Source organism: Salmo salar, chromosome ssa15, assembly GCF_905237065.1.
Source record: "Salmo salar chromosome ssa15, Ssal_v3.1, whole genome shotgun sequence".
Taxonomy (NCBI): domain Eukaryota; kingdom Metazoa; phylum Chordata; class Actinopteri; order Salmoniformes; family Salmonidae; genus Salmo; species Salmo salar.
In genome coordinates, this window is record NC_059456.1 from 83,853,378 (window position 1) to 83,871,689 (window position 18,312).

Genomic DNA, 18,312 nt, shown 5'->3' on the forward strand with positions numbered 1-18,312 from the left:
CAGTCCTATTCTTTGCTTCACAACTTTCCCCAGCTCACTTCTCCACGGGCCGTTTTTTTCTTTCTACGTCCCTATTATTTATTTATATTTCATTTCTCAACAAGAGACCTCGCATAAATTATAATAGCTGTAGTAATAATAATAAAAAATGTCGGTATTTGGCAGCCAGTTGAACGGAACCACAAAGTGTGGTTCCATAGCTTGGCCAGGGAGAAAAGGGCTATTGTGTCAACACTTAGGCTTTTCTAGGTCCTCAGAGAGAGAGCAGGGCCAGGTTTTGGCCCTAGCCCCACCCGCTATTGATGGATGAGTCTGCGGTATTAGGGGACAGGGGTCTCATATACTGTAGGTGGGGAGAGAGTGGGGGGATTTTGGGGGATTCACGTTGTGACACTGGTAAGTGAACTGGAGTCTCTTAGGGGCTGCCAAGTGGGAAACTCTATCCCTCTGTCTGTGTGTTGGGTTCGCCTCCCCCTCAGACAGACACGGAGCAGTGGGAAAGGACCGTTAAGTTTCCCCTCGCACTGACCTCCTGAGGTTTGCTGCACCTTAAAGAGGGTGTGTTGTTATATGGTCAGTGGAGTCCAGTCATCATCCCTGTATTTACTGTGTCTCAATGGCCATGGTGGTGGAATGGTGTTTTTGTTCAGAGTTGACCCTCTGTCCTAGGACTGTTTTTGCACTCAATGTCTGATTGCTCAGCCTCTCCCATCTTTCTGCCTTCGCCATCACCCTTTTTTACATATCAGGAAAGCACAAGCAGAGAAGTCTGTCAGAAGGGCTGAAGCCTGACATCCTATCACCTCTGAACAGGCTTGAGGTGATGGGCAGCACTAATGCGAGACATCAACATCGCCTATGATTCTTGCATCGTCAACTAGATAAAAAGTAGAGAGGGACTGGAAATATATCTGTCTCTCTGACGTCAGCCCTAACTTACTAAGTGAAACTAAATAAAAGGGCCGGTGCAGTTTGTTGGCAGAACACGTGGAAAACAAGAGGGTGTAATTAAAAGAAGCCTATTCAGGCAGGTGTTAAAGTACATAAATAAGTCATTCAGGATAATACAAGGCTCTGAATCTTTGCCATGATTCGTCAACACATTTACACATACTGATAGCATTTTCCCATGTGTCCACAGGGCAGTCACATGAACACACTGTAGAATGATTGTCTATGTACAGAACAGTGCAGTCCTCTATGGCATGTAATTTATAATACTACTACTAATAATAATAATATGCCGTTTTGCAGACACCTTTATCCAAAGCAACATTCAGTAGTTTATGCATACTTTTTCATATGGGTGGCCTGTAAGAATGACGTGGGGCTCCTTGGGCATTATGTGCTTACATGCATGTACACATGCAAACAAAAAGGAGATTTACAATATTCATGTGTGTGACTAGAACAGTATACAGCTCTGAAGTGTAGACCCAAACATCCTTCTGAGAGTCAGCAGGTCCAGTGAGTCTCAATTGAGACATCTTCTGCCTGGGTTGCATCCTGAATGGCACCCTATTCCCTACATAGGCCACTACTATGGACCAAAGCCCTACGGGCACTAGTCAAAAGTAGTGAACTTAATAGGGAATAGGGTGCCATTTGTAAGTCAACCACCGTGTCTGCTCACCATATAGGGGAAGAGGGGTGGGGGATGAGAGATGGATTTGGTTTCTAATGAGACAGTGGGTTTGGGGCTTGTCACTGCATCTGTAATAGTGACATTATCTCACATCGCATGGGGGCAAATCTCAGCTCTGATCCCTAAAGGTGTCACCCGTAATACATAGTGGCATAACAGATGTGCCACTGACTTCTGTTATAATTTATAACACAAGTGAGACCTGGAATGGAATCCTCTTGAGTTGCAGATGTGTTGAATAAGTGACTTTCATACATTTATACATGAGATAAAAATGATGTATCTGCATGGCACTTTGAGAGTAGCTTTGAATAGCTAAAACACTCAGATATTGTGAGATGACTTTATATAATCGAGGCCAACAAAAGCATCCCTTTGTTGTGTTTAGACTCATAACGGATCCATGCATCCACAGAAAACGGACCCATTTTAACTGAACCAAAGCATAGTGGTTAGAGTGTGGTAAACCTCTGAAAATAGATGTGTTTTTTAGGCCTCTCCGCTCTGACCGAGCCCTTCTTGCCTCGAAGCTTGAAGAATTTGTCTGCGAGTTAAAATGTCTACTTCTGTTTGTTAGGGATTACCTCATTTATGCTTACAGGACTACAGGATCAACTCCTGGTGGGAGTTTGATCTGTTCTTTAGGCGGGCTAGTTTTTATAGCCTGACACAATGCAGTGTGTTCTAACAGGCTATCATCCACCCTGGAGATTTACGTGTGTGTATTCAGTCATGTAAGGGGGCGTGGCATCGGGAAAAGGAGTAGTACCTAGTACGTGTTGGAAACTCTGATCAGGTCACCTCTAACTCATGTTCTTTTCCCTGTAGCGCGACCAGAGGGCACCAAGGAGGGCCCCACCTGCATGGATAAGAACCATGGCTGTGCTCACATCTGCCGGGAGACACCAAAGGGAGGCATTGCCTGCGAGTGCAGGCCTGGCTTCCAGCTCACCAGGAACATGAGGGACTGCAAGTGTAAGTGTGAACCCCCCCCCCCCCCCCAATCAACCCACATACCCACCTTCATTACTCTACACAATGTACACATTGCCACCACATGATGATCTGCTCTATCTTACATGGGTTTCTAACATGATAATACATGGTCTATGTGGTGCCAACGTGTACATTGTGTAGAGTTATGAAGATACTACCATCCAACAGACGCATCCAACAGATTTTCACACAGCGTCAGAAACAAAGCCATTTTACAGTGATTGTTTCCAAATGAAACTGCCAGTTTATCACACTAAATGATTTATAGCATCCGATAAGATAACCGACAGAACTGGAGTAACTAAGGGAGTGGGTAGCAGGTTTCTGAGAAAGAGCCGTTGTGATGGACAGCACACACTTCCTGTTGCCTTGCAACAGGGCTCGTCCTGTCAGGGCTGGGGTCGGGGCTGGTGGGGGATTTGCCTATGTTTGAATAAGGATTGGAGAAGTGTTATTCTACATTTTTTGGGCAATAGCCCAGGATAAGGCCAAAAGGCACAGGGGTAGTGGTGTGCAGACTGGATGGCGGTGGAAGCCTTGGCTCTGTCATCACAGGTGTATTCAGAGTGGTAATGTTGACACTCAACACACCACAAACTCACAGTGTAACTGACACCCAGATTCGTCTTTTTGAATAGTTATGAACGTTCCAATTTTTCTGTGTCACTCTGAAGAACCAGTATTCTCATTCCAAAGTGGAACTAGTGTCTTCTAGTGAGAATGAAACTCTGAAGTCAATCAGCTCCGCTCCATTAAGTAGGCGACGATTTAGTGGTGTGAGATCCTTCATACCAAGGTGTGAACGGGAGGAGTTTCTAAACATCTTCATCACACTGAGGTTGAGAGGGTGATGATGTCGCAGTACACCTCCAGGCATGGATGACAGTACATCATGTCCCTACTGCTTTAACTGTGTGCTCCTCGGCAGTGACCTGTAACTACGGCAACGGGGGTTGCCAGCACATCTGCGAGGAGACGGACCACGGCCCCAGATGTGCGTGTCACATGAAGTTTGCCCTGCAAACCGACGAAAAGACATGTGTAGGTGAGTCAGCTCACATTTGATGGGTTGTGGAGGAGAATTGAGTAAAGGATGTGATCTGCATGTACTGAATCATTCATCTCCATAGCCTTAGTCACACATTACCAGGCTACTCCGGAGGCAATGTTGAGCTCTATAATGACTGCATACAACTCCTTTCACTTAGATTGACAAGTACCTATTTTATGTCCAAGTCTCTACTGCTGCTTCTTCTCTCACACACAAAATGCAAAATGCTTCCATTCTCTGCTGGTGCTGGTGGTGCTGCAGTCTACAGCTGTGACACCTCTCTCTCTCTCTCTCTCTCTCTCTCTCTCTCTCTCTCTCTCTCTCTCTCTCTCTCTCTCTCTCTCTCTCTCTCTATGCGGCTGCATTTGCTTTGTTCTGTTGTCTCTCCCTGCTTCGCTGGACAGTGTGTTTCCTCTGGTTCTTCTTTATCACCCTATGCAGCCATACACAGCTCCTCTTTCAGACCTAGGGTCAACTCCTCAATGATGTAACACTGAAACCCAACCTTAACCTTCATTGACGTGTTAATATTATTTGCTGTGGTTGACATTAACTAATTAAATAGAGGCTGTGTAGAATGATTTTTAGTTCAGCGCTTGTCATTTTGAAAGTGAACTGAGGCTGTGTGTAGGCTGGTTGACTGGTTTGTAGTGCTGAGCGATTAACCAAAATGTCAGATATTTTTCAGTTTTTAAACAACTACACAGCACTTGGAAAGTATTCAGACCCCTTGACTTTTTCCACATTTTGTTATGTTACAGCCTTATTCTAAAATGGATTAAATGCAAAAAAATCCTCATCAATCTATACACAATACTCCATAATAACAAAGCAAAAACAGGTTTTTAGACAATTTTGCAAATGTATTAAAAATAAAAAACATTATTCAGACCATTTGCTATGAGACTCGAAATTGAGCTCAGGTGCATCCTGTTTTCATTGATCATCCTTGAGATGTTTCTACATCTTGATTGGAGTCCACCTGTGGTAAATTCAATTGATTGGACATTAGGCACACACCTGTCTATATAAGGTCCCACAGTTGACGGTGCATGTCAGAGCAAAAAGGAATTGTCCGTAGAGCTCCGAGACAGGATTGTGTCGAGGCAAAGATCTGGGTAAGGGTACCAAAAATTGTATGCAGCATTGAAGGTCCCCAAGAACACAGTGGCCTCCATCATTCTTCAATGGAAGAAGTTTGGAACCACCAAGGCTCTTCCAATAGCTGGCCGCCCGACCAAACTGAGCAATCGGGGGAGAAGGGCCTTGGTCAGGGAGGTGACCAAGAACCTGACAAAGCTCCAGAGTTCCTCTGTGGAGATGGGAGATCCTTCCTGAAGGACAACCATCTCCGCAGCACTCCACCAATCAGGCCTTTATGGTAGAGCAGCCAGACGGAAGCCACTCCTCAGTAAAAGGCACATGACAGCCTGCTTGGAGTTTGCCAAAAGGCACCTAAAGGACTCTCAGACCATGAGAAACAATATTCTCTGGTCTGATCCACAGACGATGCAATCTCTATTGCACTCCACACTGCCCTTTCCCACCTGAACAAAAGCAACACCTATGTGAGAATGCTATTCATTCGGAACAATTTACCATTCAACACCATAGTGCCCTCAAAGCTCATCACTAAGCTAAGGACCCTGGGACTAAACACCTCCCTCTGCAACTGGATCCTGGACTTCCTGATGGGCCGCCCCCAGGTGGTAAGGGTAGGTAACAACACAACTGCCATGCTGATCCTCAACACGGGGGCCCCTCAGGGGTGTGTGCTCAGCCCCCTTCTGTACTCCCTGTTCACTCATGACTTTACGGCCAGGCACGACTCCCAACACCACCATTAAGTTTGCCGATGACACAACAGTGGTAGGCCTGATCACTGACAACAATGAGAGAGCCTATAGGGAGGAGGTCAGAGACCTGGCAGTGTGGTGCCAGGATAACAACCTCTCCCTCAACGTGATCAAGACAAAAGAGATTATTGTGGACTACAGGAAAAGGAGGACCGAGCACGCCCCCATTCTCATCGATGGGGCTGTAGTGGAGCCTATCATGGTCCAAACACACCAAGACAGTCGTGAAGAGGGCATAACAATGCCTATTCCCTCTCAGGAGACTGAAAAGATTTGGCATGGGTCCTCAGATCCTCAGAAAGTTCTACAGCTGCATCATCGAGTACATCCTGACTGGTTGCACCACTGCCTGGTATGGAACCTGCTCGGCCGCCGAACGCGAGGCACTACAGAGGGTAGTGCATACGGCCCAGTACATCACAGGGGCCAAGCTTCCTGCCATCCAGGACCTCTATACCATCCGTTGTCAGAGGAAGCCCCAAAAAATGTCCAATGACTCCAGCCACCCTAGTCATAGACTGTTCTCTCTGCTACCGCACGGCAAATGGTACCGGAGCACCAAGTCCAGGACCAAAAGGCTTCTTAACAGCTTCTACCCCCAAGCCATAAGACTCCTGAACACCTAATCAAATGGTTACCCGGACTATTTGCATTTTCCCCCCAACCCCCATTTTTACGCTGCTGCTACTCTTTTTTATTCATGCATATTCACTTTACCTCTACCTACATATTACCTCAATTAACATTAAGCTCTACAGCTGTTGTATTTTGCGCATGTGACAAATAACATTTGATTTGATTTGATTTTGATTTGATGAAACCAAGAATGAACTCTTTGGCCTGAATGCCAAGCATCATGTCTGGAGGAAACCTGGCACCATCCCTACGTTGAAGCATGGTGGTGGCGGCATCATGCTGTGGGGATGTTTTTCAGCGGCAGGGACTGGGAGACTATTCAGGATCCAGGGAAAGATGAACGGAGCAAAATACAGAAAGCTCCTTGATGGAAACCTGCTCCAGAGTGCTCAGGACCTCAGACCGGGGCGAAGGTTCACCTTCCAACAGGATAACGACCCTAAGCACACAGCCAAGACAACGCAAGAGTGTCTTCAGGACAAGTCTCTGAATGTCCTTGAATGGCCCAGCCAGAGCCCGGACATGAACCCGATCGAACATCTCTGGAGAGGCCTGACAGAGCTTGAGAGGATCTGCAGAGAAGGATGGTATAAACTCCCCAAATACAGGTGTGCCAAGCTTGTAGCCTCATACCCAAGAAGACTCAAGGCTGTAATCGCTGCCAAAGGTGCTTCAACAAAGTACTGAGTAAAGGGTCTGAATACTTATGTTAATGTCATATTTCCGGGGGGGGGGGCGTTGAAAAATGATTTAAAAAACTGTTTTTGCTTCGTCATTATGGGCTATTGTGTGTAGATTGATGCGGAGAAAAAACAATTTAATACATTTTAGAATAAGGCTGTAATGTAACAAAATGTGTAAAAAGTCAAGGGTTCTGAATACTTTCCGAATGCACTGTAATTGACTGATGTCGTTTCCATTATTTGAATTCCATTTTCTACGTTATTTTTTCTGTGAGCTCGATGCTCAGTTTCTGTGAGCTCGATACTCAGTTTCTGTAGAGATAAATCAGATCAAGCCCTACTGTGCGTTGTAGTAGTTGTAGTTTCCATCAGGACAATATTCTACATAGAGCAGAAAATGTGGTCATTAAGTACAATGACCATAATCCATTGCGCGCCCGCTTACTTGTCCAGGCCTCGAGAAGAGTGAACGTACGAGAGGGTTATAAATCAGTTGCTTTGCGAGGTATCTCTACCTGAAAATACATGATCTAGTGATTGATAGTTGGTATTCAGAGGTCGTAAAAGTGTGCTGTATTTACTTTGAAGAACTACTAAAATAGTGTTTTAGTCAGACAGCTGCTCTATAGAGATGAGATGATGACTTAGAATGAAATAATAAAATCATAAAATAAAACAAATATTTTATTAAAGTAAAGTAATGTGAAAAAATGATGGTTAATAAGTGATAAGTAGTAATGGGCAGTCAATACCATCATGGGACTTTTATTAATTGTTTTATTCTGTGTTGTTACAGCATTCAACCCACATAGTTTTATTCTGTGGTGTTACAGCATTCAACCCACATAGTTTTATTCTGTGGTGTTACAGCATTCAACCCACATAGTTTTATTCTGTGTTGTTACAGCATTCAACCCACATAGTTTTATTCTGTGTTGTTACAGCATTCAACCCACATAGTTTTATTCTGTGTTGTTACAGCATTCAACCCACATAGTTTTATTCTGTGGTGTTACAGCATTCAACCCACATAGTTTTATTCTGTGGTGTTACAGCATTCAACCCACATAGTTTTATTCTGTGGTGTTACAGCATTCAACCCACATAGTTTTATTCTGTGGTGTTACAGCATTCAACCCACATAGTTTTATTCTGTGGTGTTACAGCATTCAACCCACATAGTTTTATTCTGTGTTGTTACAGCATTCAACACACATAGTTTTATTCTGTGGTGTTACAGCATTCAACACACACAGTTTTATTCTGTGTTGTTACAGCATTCAACCCACATAATGCATACTGCTTTTAATGAATAAAAATAAAATCTAAACCAAAAACCGTGATTATTTTTTTAATAATCGAACCGAAACCGAACCGACCTCAAAAAGCACAACTGGTTTGGGTGGCTGGTTGACTGGTTTGGTTGGCTCGTGTCGGTGGCTGGTCAGCTGGTTTGGGTGGCTGGTTGGCTGGTTTCAGTGGCTGGTTGGCTGGTGGTTAATTGGCTGTTGTAGGTCGCTGCTTGGCATGTTTGCTCAGTGTGTCTGGTTCTACCCTGTCCACCACGGTGCTGATGAGATCCAGACCCATGTCAAGGACTGGTCAGCCACCCTATCATTACTGCCGTACACTAGCGAGGCTGCCGGGACTCCACAAAGCCCGCTGTGGCCAAACTAGATGTCTGAGCCGCCATTACCAAGACCGAAAACATGTGCGCCTGATGTGACAGATTAGGGAGCGCTCAGGCAGTTAGGGTCTTGGGTTTCCCTCCACAGGCTCTGGGGGTACGGTGGGTTGGAGTAGGGGGAGACGGGGGAGACGGGGGACAGGGAGGGGTGGTGGCAGCCCACTCTGTGGTTTAGTGCTAATGCGATCCATCTATCTGAGGGGCTATTAGTTAATAAAACCACAATAAAATAAACAAACCGCCAAACCAGCCCCTGACGGCAGGCTGACTGACAGGATAATTGGGACTGCTTCAGCCAGACACGAACATTACTACAAGCAGACAGACAGGACAGACTGGAAGCTGGAGACTCGGAGTGAAAATACATTTCCTCAGTGAAAATGTCACCAAATAAGGATGGGAGAGGGTTTTCGGAGAAAAAAAATGATAGCGGTAGTGGAGGATGATGGTTGACAAAACAACCAAAGCAATCTTTATGTAAGTTAGAGTATTCTGTTCATATAGCTTCAATATACATTCTAAACTACAGTAGTTTCATTGAACCGGGCTTCCACTTCAATGCTCTCAGTCCCATTAATGACACTGGAACAGAACCAACTAAACCGTTGTTGACCAAGATTAGTTGGCAATATGAACAGCACGGTGGATTTCTGTTTAATGGATATCCCATTAAAAACGACACACTGTCAGTAGTCCTACAGACTGTTAAAGTAAAGTAATGTGTTAAAGTAAAGTAACAGACTGTTGGACTACCGACAGTGTGTCGTTTTTAATGGGATATCCATTAAACAGAAATCCACCGTGCTGTTCATATTGCCAACTAATCTTGGTCACCACCCGGTAGTGGAATATCCATTAAGGGTGGTGTTTCATATGCACTTTACCACATCTTCATTCTGTTGTCTCAGTCTCTCCACACAAACTCAATTACTATTCAACAATAACGGGTAATGACGCAGGCCTCTTTTATTTGAAACGGTTTGCCTTTTCATCTTTCCTATCTATCATTTTTAGTACGTTGTTGGGGGTTTAGAGTTTATAGTGCAAGTCTCAAGACATTTACTTTTACATGCAGCATATCTACATTTATGCTGTCCCTGTCATACACACGCCCACACATACACACACACGCACACGCACATGCACGCACGCACGCACGCACGCACGCACACACACACACACACACACACACACACACACACACACACACACAAGTTGTATTAACACACCATAATTCCCTCCTGGACTGGTCTCCAGTGTGTTTGCACATACTGCATGTTTCTGTAGAGCAAGAAAGTTAACAAAACAGAAAGGAGCAGCCATCATGTGGAAGTATTCAAGTGGTTCATATAGCGAATCATAAACATCTCCAAATAGCAGGCAGACATGCTCACACACACACACACACACACACACACACACACACACACACACACACACACACACACACACACACACACACACACACACACACACACACACACACACACACACACACACACACACACACACACACACACACACACACACACACACACAAATGTATATGGACATGCACTCACAATCACAAACACATGCATGCACAAAAGAGAGCACACACTCCACTTACTGAAACGCACACACACATACATACTAACTTTTCAAGTGGTCCATACTGTATATCCATTCTTACATACATACTAACTTTTCAAGTGGTCCATACTGTATATCCATTCTTACATATTAACTTTTCAGGTCGTTCATACTGTATATCAATCAAATGTATTTATAAAGCCCTTCTTACATCAGCTGATGTCACAAAGTGCTGTACAGAAACCCAGCCTATATCCATTCTTATGGTGGTTGTACATGGTTTTGACAGTGCTCTGTCTTTCTGTCTGGGGGCGTGGCCTAGAGGCATGGTTGTTGGTGCATGTTGGGATGCAGTCATGTCGGTATAATGGTGACAGTAGATGTAAACAGTGCATGCTGTGTGTGCCGTCTCCTCACTGAGGTAAAGAATCCTCAACCGTTCTCATGCGATGATTCTATGAAAACAGAGAGTGATATGGAACTGTGTGATCCCTCATTTACCTGAATGACATCAGAGGAATAAGAGATTGTAAGCACGTCGAGGAGAGTAGTGTCACACTCACACAACATAACACAACAGTAGCACCATGCTGTGTGACGTCACAACTTCCGGGTCGCCCCCCCCCCAAATGCCTGCTAGCAAAGCATGAGGGTGAATCTGACTGTTTCTGACCTGCCTTTCCTTACTAACCACTAACTACCTTCTATAATGGCTTGTAGAGCTTGAACTAACTGAATGACACCCCTGGCGTTACCTCAAGTCTGCCTGCACCCTACAACTCTTGAATGCGTGGCTCTTGTATGTGCATGATGGCTTCTTTCTGCCTTTGTCGTTAGAGGTGACCCTCTTGTTCTAGAGAATGATCTATCATAGACATTTTCTGGTTTGATTTAGAAAGTACACACCATTCTTTGGTCAGTCATTATCAGTAGCGCTGTGTATCAATAGTTTTGCCCTTGTGACAAATCAATGGTTTTCTGCAACTCCTCTGGGCATTGATTCTGAGTAGAAATAGATTACCTATATGATGTGTGTCATGAATATGCCTGCTGAGTCAACCAGCCCAGAAATGGGGGCAATTCCAGTGAAAAGTGTACCACTAATGTACAGTATTATATACATGCAGAATTATTCTCATGATGACATCACCGATGTTTGGCCCATGGTCCTAATTGGAGCACTAAAGCAGTGTTTTTGCAATGTATGTGTATGTGTGTGCAGGGGAGAGGAGTCTCCAGAACCAGGCAGCCCCACAGCTGTTCCCCAATGGTAAATATCTCTGTTCCTCTGGTTCCTCTCTGGGGGCTCCACTGACCATCTGACTCCTGTCTGCGCCCCTTCGTCCGTCTATGTGGGTGTGGGCTGTAGGCTGACCAACCCGGGGGAAACTAACTAAGCTAACACACATTGCACCCCTCCCAAAGGGGAATCATCCCTCTCTGACCCCTGACCTTTGACACCTTCCCACTTTCCTTGTCCATCTGTGAATTCCCTTTCAATAACAATGGTGGCTGCCCATGTCAAACCATGCCTTTTCAAAACAACGCTGCTGTATTAGGAAGAAGCCTTCAACTTACCAGAACAAGACAGTTTGAGGAAAATAAAAGACAGGTAAGAGATATATGGGATGTATTGAATACTACAATATAGAGGCTTTAGAATGGACTTCCTGGAGCTGTATCATAGAACAGCCCTTCCCAACCTAGGGTTAATCCTTAGCCAATCTGTTCTGTCTGACCCTTTCATAAACGTTCTATGCCTTTCTTTTCATAGCTGTAAATGGATGTGCTGGTAATAGCTGGGCTAAGTGAAAGGCCTGACTCAAAGTCTTCAACCTCTCTTCCAATTACTGTGATGGCTGTTTAGAAACAGGCCAAGGAAGGAGCCTGTGGTTTATTTGTGTTTTGATACAACTGCCATGAAGGGAATTAAGCCCTGTGCCGAGCAGCTATCCGTGGCCGGTTCTGAAATGCTATGACAGAGTATTAGTGCTTGAGAGGGAGCCACAGGCATGGCCATGACTTAACAGTCAGCCACACAATAGACGGAACACAGAATACCTCTTTGTTGTAAAGTTTCATGTAGGCCTACACCATCCAACTGTTTGGATGCACAGAATCACGTATTTTGGAAGTTATCATGTGCTGTAAATGTATGCCGTTACCTAGTGTGGAATGTATACTTCCACTTGGAGAAATGTACAGTACAGGTTTTATATTTCTTTCAAGATTTATCTGAACATTTAAGAGGGGGTGCATAGTATATAAAAGTCACTCTTTCTCCATCAAACACAATATTATGATCAATTGTATTGAGAAACAATCAAATATTATTACATAACAATTCAAGTCATGAAAAATACACTTCAACCCAAATTGTCTGCTGGATAAATTGTGCTGTTATGATCTGAAAGAAATGCCAAGAAAAATAAGCACATAAATCTGTATAAATGAATCAGACAATAGGATGATGACAACCCCATATCAGAGAGATTTATGACTTAATTACAAAGCTCCAAATAGTGGGGGAACCTGATGAGAGAGGGGGAGAGAGAGAGCAAGAGAGAGAGAGACCGAAAGCGATAGAGGCGCGTGCAGTGCATTCTCTAAGGAGATTCACTCTCAAGGTATTTTAAGAGAGATAAAGTCATTTTGTCTAAACTAATAGTAAAAGTAAGTTGTTACCATGGTCGCTTGTGCTCTCTGCCGGGGTTTCAGTCAGCTCAAACAGAGCTCAAAGAGCTTCCCTAAATGAGCCCAGAAATCAATACTGCCAAGCCAGACAAAAGCTCACCTTTGGTTGCTTTCAAAGCTGCGGTGGTAGAGGATATTTGCAGACCATTTCAGGGGTTGTCATCATCCTATTGTATTTTTTTATTATTATTGAAAAAGTATTTACTACATTATTTTCCTTCTTTCCAAATAACCTTGTGTACTATTTTCATAATAACCCAATTCTAACTGCATGTCTGCTGCTAGGTGAACTCAGAGGCTTGGATTTGGAAGAGAGAGTGTGTGTGTGTGTGTGTGTGTGTGTGTGTGTGTGTGTGTGTGTGTGTGTGTGTGTGTGTGTGTGTGTGTGTGTGTGTGTGTGTGTGTGTGTGTGTGTGTGTGTGTGTGTGTGTCTATGTGTGTGTGTGTCTATGTGTTTGTTTGCATATGCTTATGAAATATTTTGTTCGACTATCCAATTGGTGGGCATTGACCACTTTGGACATATTGCCTATGTCCACCCAAATTCAATTGTATTTTATAGCAGCCAGCTAGATGTATGTCGCCCCTTGGCAAACAACCAAAGCTTATCACCACGTAGGTGTAATTTGCCAGTCAAATGACAACGTATTGCTATTGCTTCAGGGAGAGAGGTGAACTGTACTTTACATCAACATATGGAACTGATAAACACTGTACATATCAGAGCCTTTATGTTGTACAATTTACAAAAGTCTGCCCACAGCTGTGGATGTGTCTGGTCTGCCCACAGCTGTGGACGTGGCTGGTCTGCCCACAGCTGTGGACGTGTCTGGTCTGCCCACAGCTGTGGACGTGGCTGGTCTGCCCACAGCTGTGGACGTGGCTGGTCTGCCCACAGCTGTGGACGTGGCTGGTCTGCCCACAGCTGTGGACGTGGCTGGTCTGCCCACAGCTGTGGACGTGGCTGGTCTGCCCACAGCTGTGGACGTGTCTGGTCTGCCCACAGCTGTGGACGTGGCTGGTCTGCCCACAGCTGTGGACGTGGCTGGTCTGCCCACAGCTGTGGACGTGTCTGGTCTGCCCACAGCTGTGGACGTGTCTGGTCTGCCCACAGCTGTGGACGTGGCTGGTCTGCCCACAGCTGTGGACGTGGCTGGTCTGCCCACAGCTGTGGACGTGGCTGGTCTGCCCACAGCTGTGGACGTGGCTGGTCTGCCCACAGCTGTGGACGTGGCTTGTCTGCCCACAGCTGTGGACGTGGCTGGTCTGCCCACAGCTGTGGACGTGTCTGGTCCGCATCCAGAAAACCCAACCCACACACATACCAGGGCTTGTGTCGCTCTCTTCTTTTTTGGCAAGCCATAATCGTCATAAATGTTTCTTTACCCTCTTAACACATGATCATTACTGTTTTGTGTGGTAACTGCTCCACTAAGCATTTTGGAGGCATGTCGTGACAGTTCTGCATCACTGTGCCTGCCAACTCTCTATGCCTCACAGACAGTGTGCAATTTGAACAAACACACAGGCTGTGCCACTCATCACCACACAACACTACCGTGGTTCACTAGGAATGCTCTCTCTCTCTCTACCCCAGCGCAGAGCCCTTGGTCTTTCACAGGATGGCTGAGCCATCGTCTTTCATTTACAGCCAGAGCCAGGCCCATGAATGCCCATACCAGCAGAACACTGCCTGGGGTCTCTGTCACAGTGTTGCTGTGATACCACTGTCTATCACCAGAAGTGAAACGAGCAACAAATGCTTAAACACTTTCTCCCACTTAGATAGAATTCCTTGATCTATGATCCTTGACGGTTTGGTCTGCCTCGTCATGGCTGCTCGCTGCTGCATAATGTCATGTTAGCCTAGGTATTCCCCCAAAATATAAAGTTATTCTCTGTGGAGACTTGGGCAGCTGTGCTTCCTCTGTGGTGTCACGTGTGAGAAGCCCTCTCCATACCAGTCTCTCAGCAGTCTGTGATGAAGCCCACAGCCAGGCCAGCTGTTCCGGTGCTCTTTATGAGATAGGTTCTTGGGTCTTTAATAGACTTATTTGTGAGTTAACTGCCGACTGGTATCCCTCAGCTTATTAGAAGAAAAGTGATGCAATGTGCTTCTCTGTGAGTGATCAGCTGCCCTTAGAGCAAGATATCGTATATGAGGTTTAGTTTTTTAATGGTGTTATTTTCCCAGAGTGTTTGAAGCTATTGGTGAGGGCTGCCAAAAGAATGTAACATTAGACGGACACCAAGCTCTTTAAAGTGTGATCAAATTTCTTCTCTTCTGCGATTTGTTAAAAATCTCCTATCTCCTACGTGAAATGTGTCAGCGTCTGTAGATGAGGTCATGAGGCATGGCCTGGCAGCCAAGCTGCTCTCCTTTCCCTGACTGACCACCCTCCATTCCTCAAATCAATCTTTCTAACGCACGGACTGGCCTGGCGAAATTGCTTTTTTATCCCCAAAATGCCTGGAAGCTCTTGTCAAAGCCAGGGTAAGAAATATATATTTTGACCACAACTGTCTGGGGGAAGAGCTGGTTTGTCATGAGAGGAATTGGTTGATGTCCTGTGAGGAAGTTGGGGGAGGAATGGGAGTGGGGGGGGGGTTTAACTCACTGCTCCCAAAAGCAGCTAAACATGCACACACGTACGCACTCATTTGTTTATGTCTTGACATTATGCTCTTAGTACTCTGATCCTCTATTCTCCATAGTGTTGTTGTTAGTCTGGTGCATTATCTAACTCTGTCTTCTTTGTCCACTTCCCCTGAGCAAACAGGAGAAAAGTACTTCAGCACTTCCTGTCTCTTATTTGTCTTGTTCTTATCCTCTTTGAAACTACACTGTACACTAATATACATCTTTTAAACAAGCAACCGGTTTTGGGAACAGTTACACCACCTATAAAATCCCTGTGTGTGTGTGTGTGTGTGTGTGTGTGTGTGTGTGTGTGTGTGTGTGTGTGTGTGTGTGTGTGTGTGTGTGTGTGTGTGTGTGTGTGTGTGTGTGTGTGTGTGTGTGTGTGTGTGTGTGTGTGTGTGTGTGTGTCTAACTGTGATGTATGTTTCTCTTTGCAGAGACGTGTTTAGTGAACAACGGTGGCTGTGACAGCACATGTCACGATGCAGTGACCGGAGTCCGCTGCAGCTGTCCTGTAGGCTTCACTCTCCAGCCAGACCGCAAGACCTGCAAAGGTAACCTAACACACACACCCTCTCACCTCACCCTATCAAACAAAAATCACCTGTCAATCACCTGGTTGCAGATCAATCTTTCTTTCTATGTTTTCCTTTTGATCTATCTTGCTGGTTCCTTTACTGGCCCCCCTTCCATCCCCACAGCACTCCATGTACATTGTGTCCACAGTCACAGTGGCCATGGGAATCAGGGCTCTAACAGACTCTAATCAGGGAGGCATTGTGGGCTTGTTGAGGCGCGTAGGACTGCCGCTGTCTGGTTCCCCAGGCGTGGCTCACCTGACCTCACCTTGCCACCCTACTCTGCCTCCCTCCCCTGCCCTTCCTCATCCCCTCTGCCTTATTGGCTGCCTCCGCCTCTTTCAGAGCTCTCACATTGGGATTGATGAGTAACCCAGGTCTTTCAGAGCTCTCACATTGGGATTGAGGGGTAGCCCAGGTCTTTCAGAGCTCTCACATTGGGATTGATGGGTAGCCCAGGTCTTTCAGAGCTCTCACATTGGGATTGATGGGTAGCCCAGGTCTTTCAGAGCTCTCACATTGGGATTGATGGGTAGCCCAGGTCTTTCAGAGCTCTCACATTGGGATTGAGGGGTAGCCCAGGTCTTTCAGAGCTCTCACATTGAAACTGAGGAGTAGCCCAGGTCTTTCAGAGCTCTCACATGGGGATTGATGGGTAGCCCAGGTCTTTCAGAGCTCTCACATTGGGATTGAGGAGTAGCCCAGGTCTTTCAGAGCTCTCACATTGGGATTGAGGGGTAGCCCAGGTCTTTCAGAGCTCTCACATTGGGATTGAGGGGTAGCCCAGGTCTTTCAGAGCTCTCACATTGGGATTGAGGTGTAGCCCAGGTCATTCAGAGCTCTCACATGGGGATTGAGGAGTAGCCCAGGTCTTTCAGAGCTCTCACATTGGGATTGAGGGGTAGCCAAGGTCTTATTAGGATGCCAACAATTTAATGCTGTGTATATATTTCGTATGACCATAACCCTGAGGTAATGGGTACTGCTTTAGCAGCACATCCTTTTGTCAAGCTGCCCGTATCTTGTTATTGCTGTTAAACACAAATAGCATAATTTTCTCAAAACTTATCAAAAAGCTTTTGTAAATGTATGCAAAGAAGAGCATTGGAGTAAGAAGGATTTAGATTAGGAGTACATTTTGGGAAGATGAAAACCTAGAAGAAGAGACAAAGAGGGAAAAGAAGAAGCAGACGAGCTCTGTGGAGAAACTCAAGACTGTTGATGCTGCCAAGAAGCCAAGAATAGGAGTCTGCTTCCCCTCCAGTGCTCATAACATTAAAGCTAACAACTCTGATAAAAGTACATTGGATTTTATTAGTTTTGTTTCAGAGGAAATAAAAGGAAAACAACCTCAGAGAGCACTGGCACGAGAGGACAAAGAGACAGAGAAAGAGAGAGTGTTATTATTTTATTCCATTTCTGAGGCATTTATTTTAACCAGATGATGGACTGAACTCTCCCTCAAGAAACAAATGCCTCATTTACGACAATGTTTAAGATTTAATCTGAAACATGACCCAACCTGCCAGGCCCGGGTGAGCCATATGATGTATTGATTGGTTATTGACGATGAAAAGAACGGTCGATTTGTGTCGGGCTGTGCTGCTGAGACATAGTTCTCCCCTGGCTGTCTCTGTAAGGGCTGTGATCTATTCTAACAACATGTGGACCCAGATCATACTCGTCTTAATGCCGGCCCTAAGGGAAAATCTCTAATGCACTTTCCTTGTGCAACTCTCTCTTCTCTTTCTGGGATGGATCTCCACTCAGCTGTGTGCACCATTGTCCTCTACTTAACACGCTTGTTCTGTTCTCGCCTGCTGCCTGGGCCCCAGAGTCATCCATCACACATGCATATTTCAGCCATCAAACACACATCACATCCTTACCCTCTATGTCTCTCTCTTCCTCTCTGCCTCTCTCCCTCTCTCCCATCCCCCTCTCTCTCTCTCTCTCTCCCCATCTGTGCGTTAAAGTGAATGCTATGTACTGTATGTGTTTTCTGTCCGCAGACATTGACGAGTGTCGCCTGAACAACGGGGGGTGTGATCACGTATGTCGGAACACAGTGGGCAGCTTCGAGTGCAGCTGCAAGAAGGGCTACAAGCTGCTGACCAATGAGAGGACATGCCAAGGTAGGAGCCCATCCCTTCAACCAATCATCGGTCAGAAAACAGACCTAACAAGACCAGGTCATACTGCTCATGATCCAATGTCCCAGTGACCACTACCTGTTCTGTGTGCCCTTCAGCTAATGACATAGATTTCAGATG

The 18,312-nt window shown here is 45.4% G+C and overlaps 1 protein-coding gene across 4 annotated transcripts in view; it reads left to right on the forward strand.

Moving 5' to 3' along the window:
• Nucleotides 1-18,312, forward strand: part of LOC106572352 (signal peptide, CUB and EGF-like domain-containing protein 3) — a 106,935-nt gene that overhangs the window by 66,690 nt on the left and 21,933 nt on the right. For 2 of the 4 annotated variants that reach the window (XM_014146408.2, XM_014146409.2), the window contains exons 5-9: nt 2,474-2,620; nt 3,570-3,686; nt 11,349-11,396; nt 15,899-16,015; nt 18,052-18,174. In XM_014146408.2, coding sequence (XP_014001883.1) covers nt 2,474-2,620; nt 3,570-3,686; nt 11,349-11,396; nt 15,899-16,015; nt 18,052-18,174 — 552 coding nt within the window. The remainder of the gene's footprint in view (nt 1-2,473; nt 2,621-3,569; nt 3,687-11,348; nt 11,397-15,898; nt 16,016-18,051; nt 18,175-18,312) is intronic. The other 2 variants (XM_014146410.2, XM_014146411.2) reach the window with 1 other exon arrangement.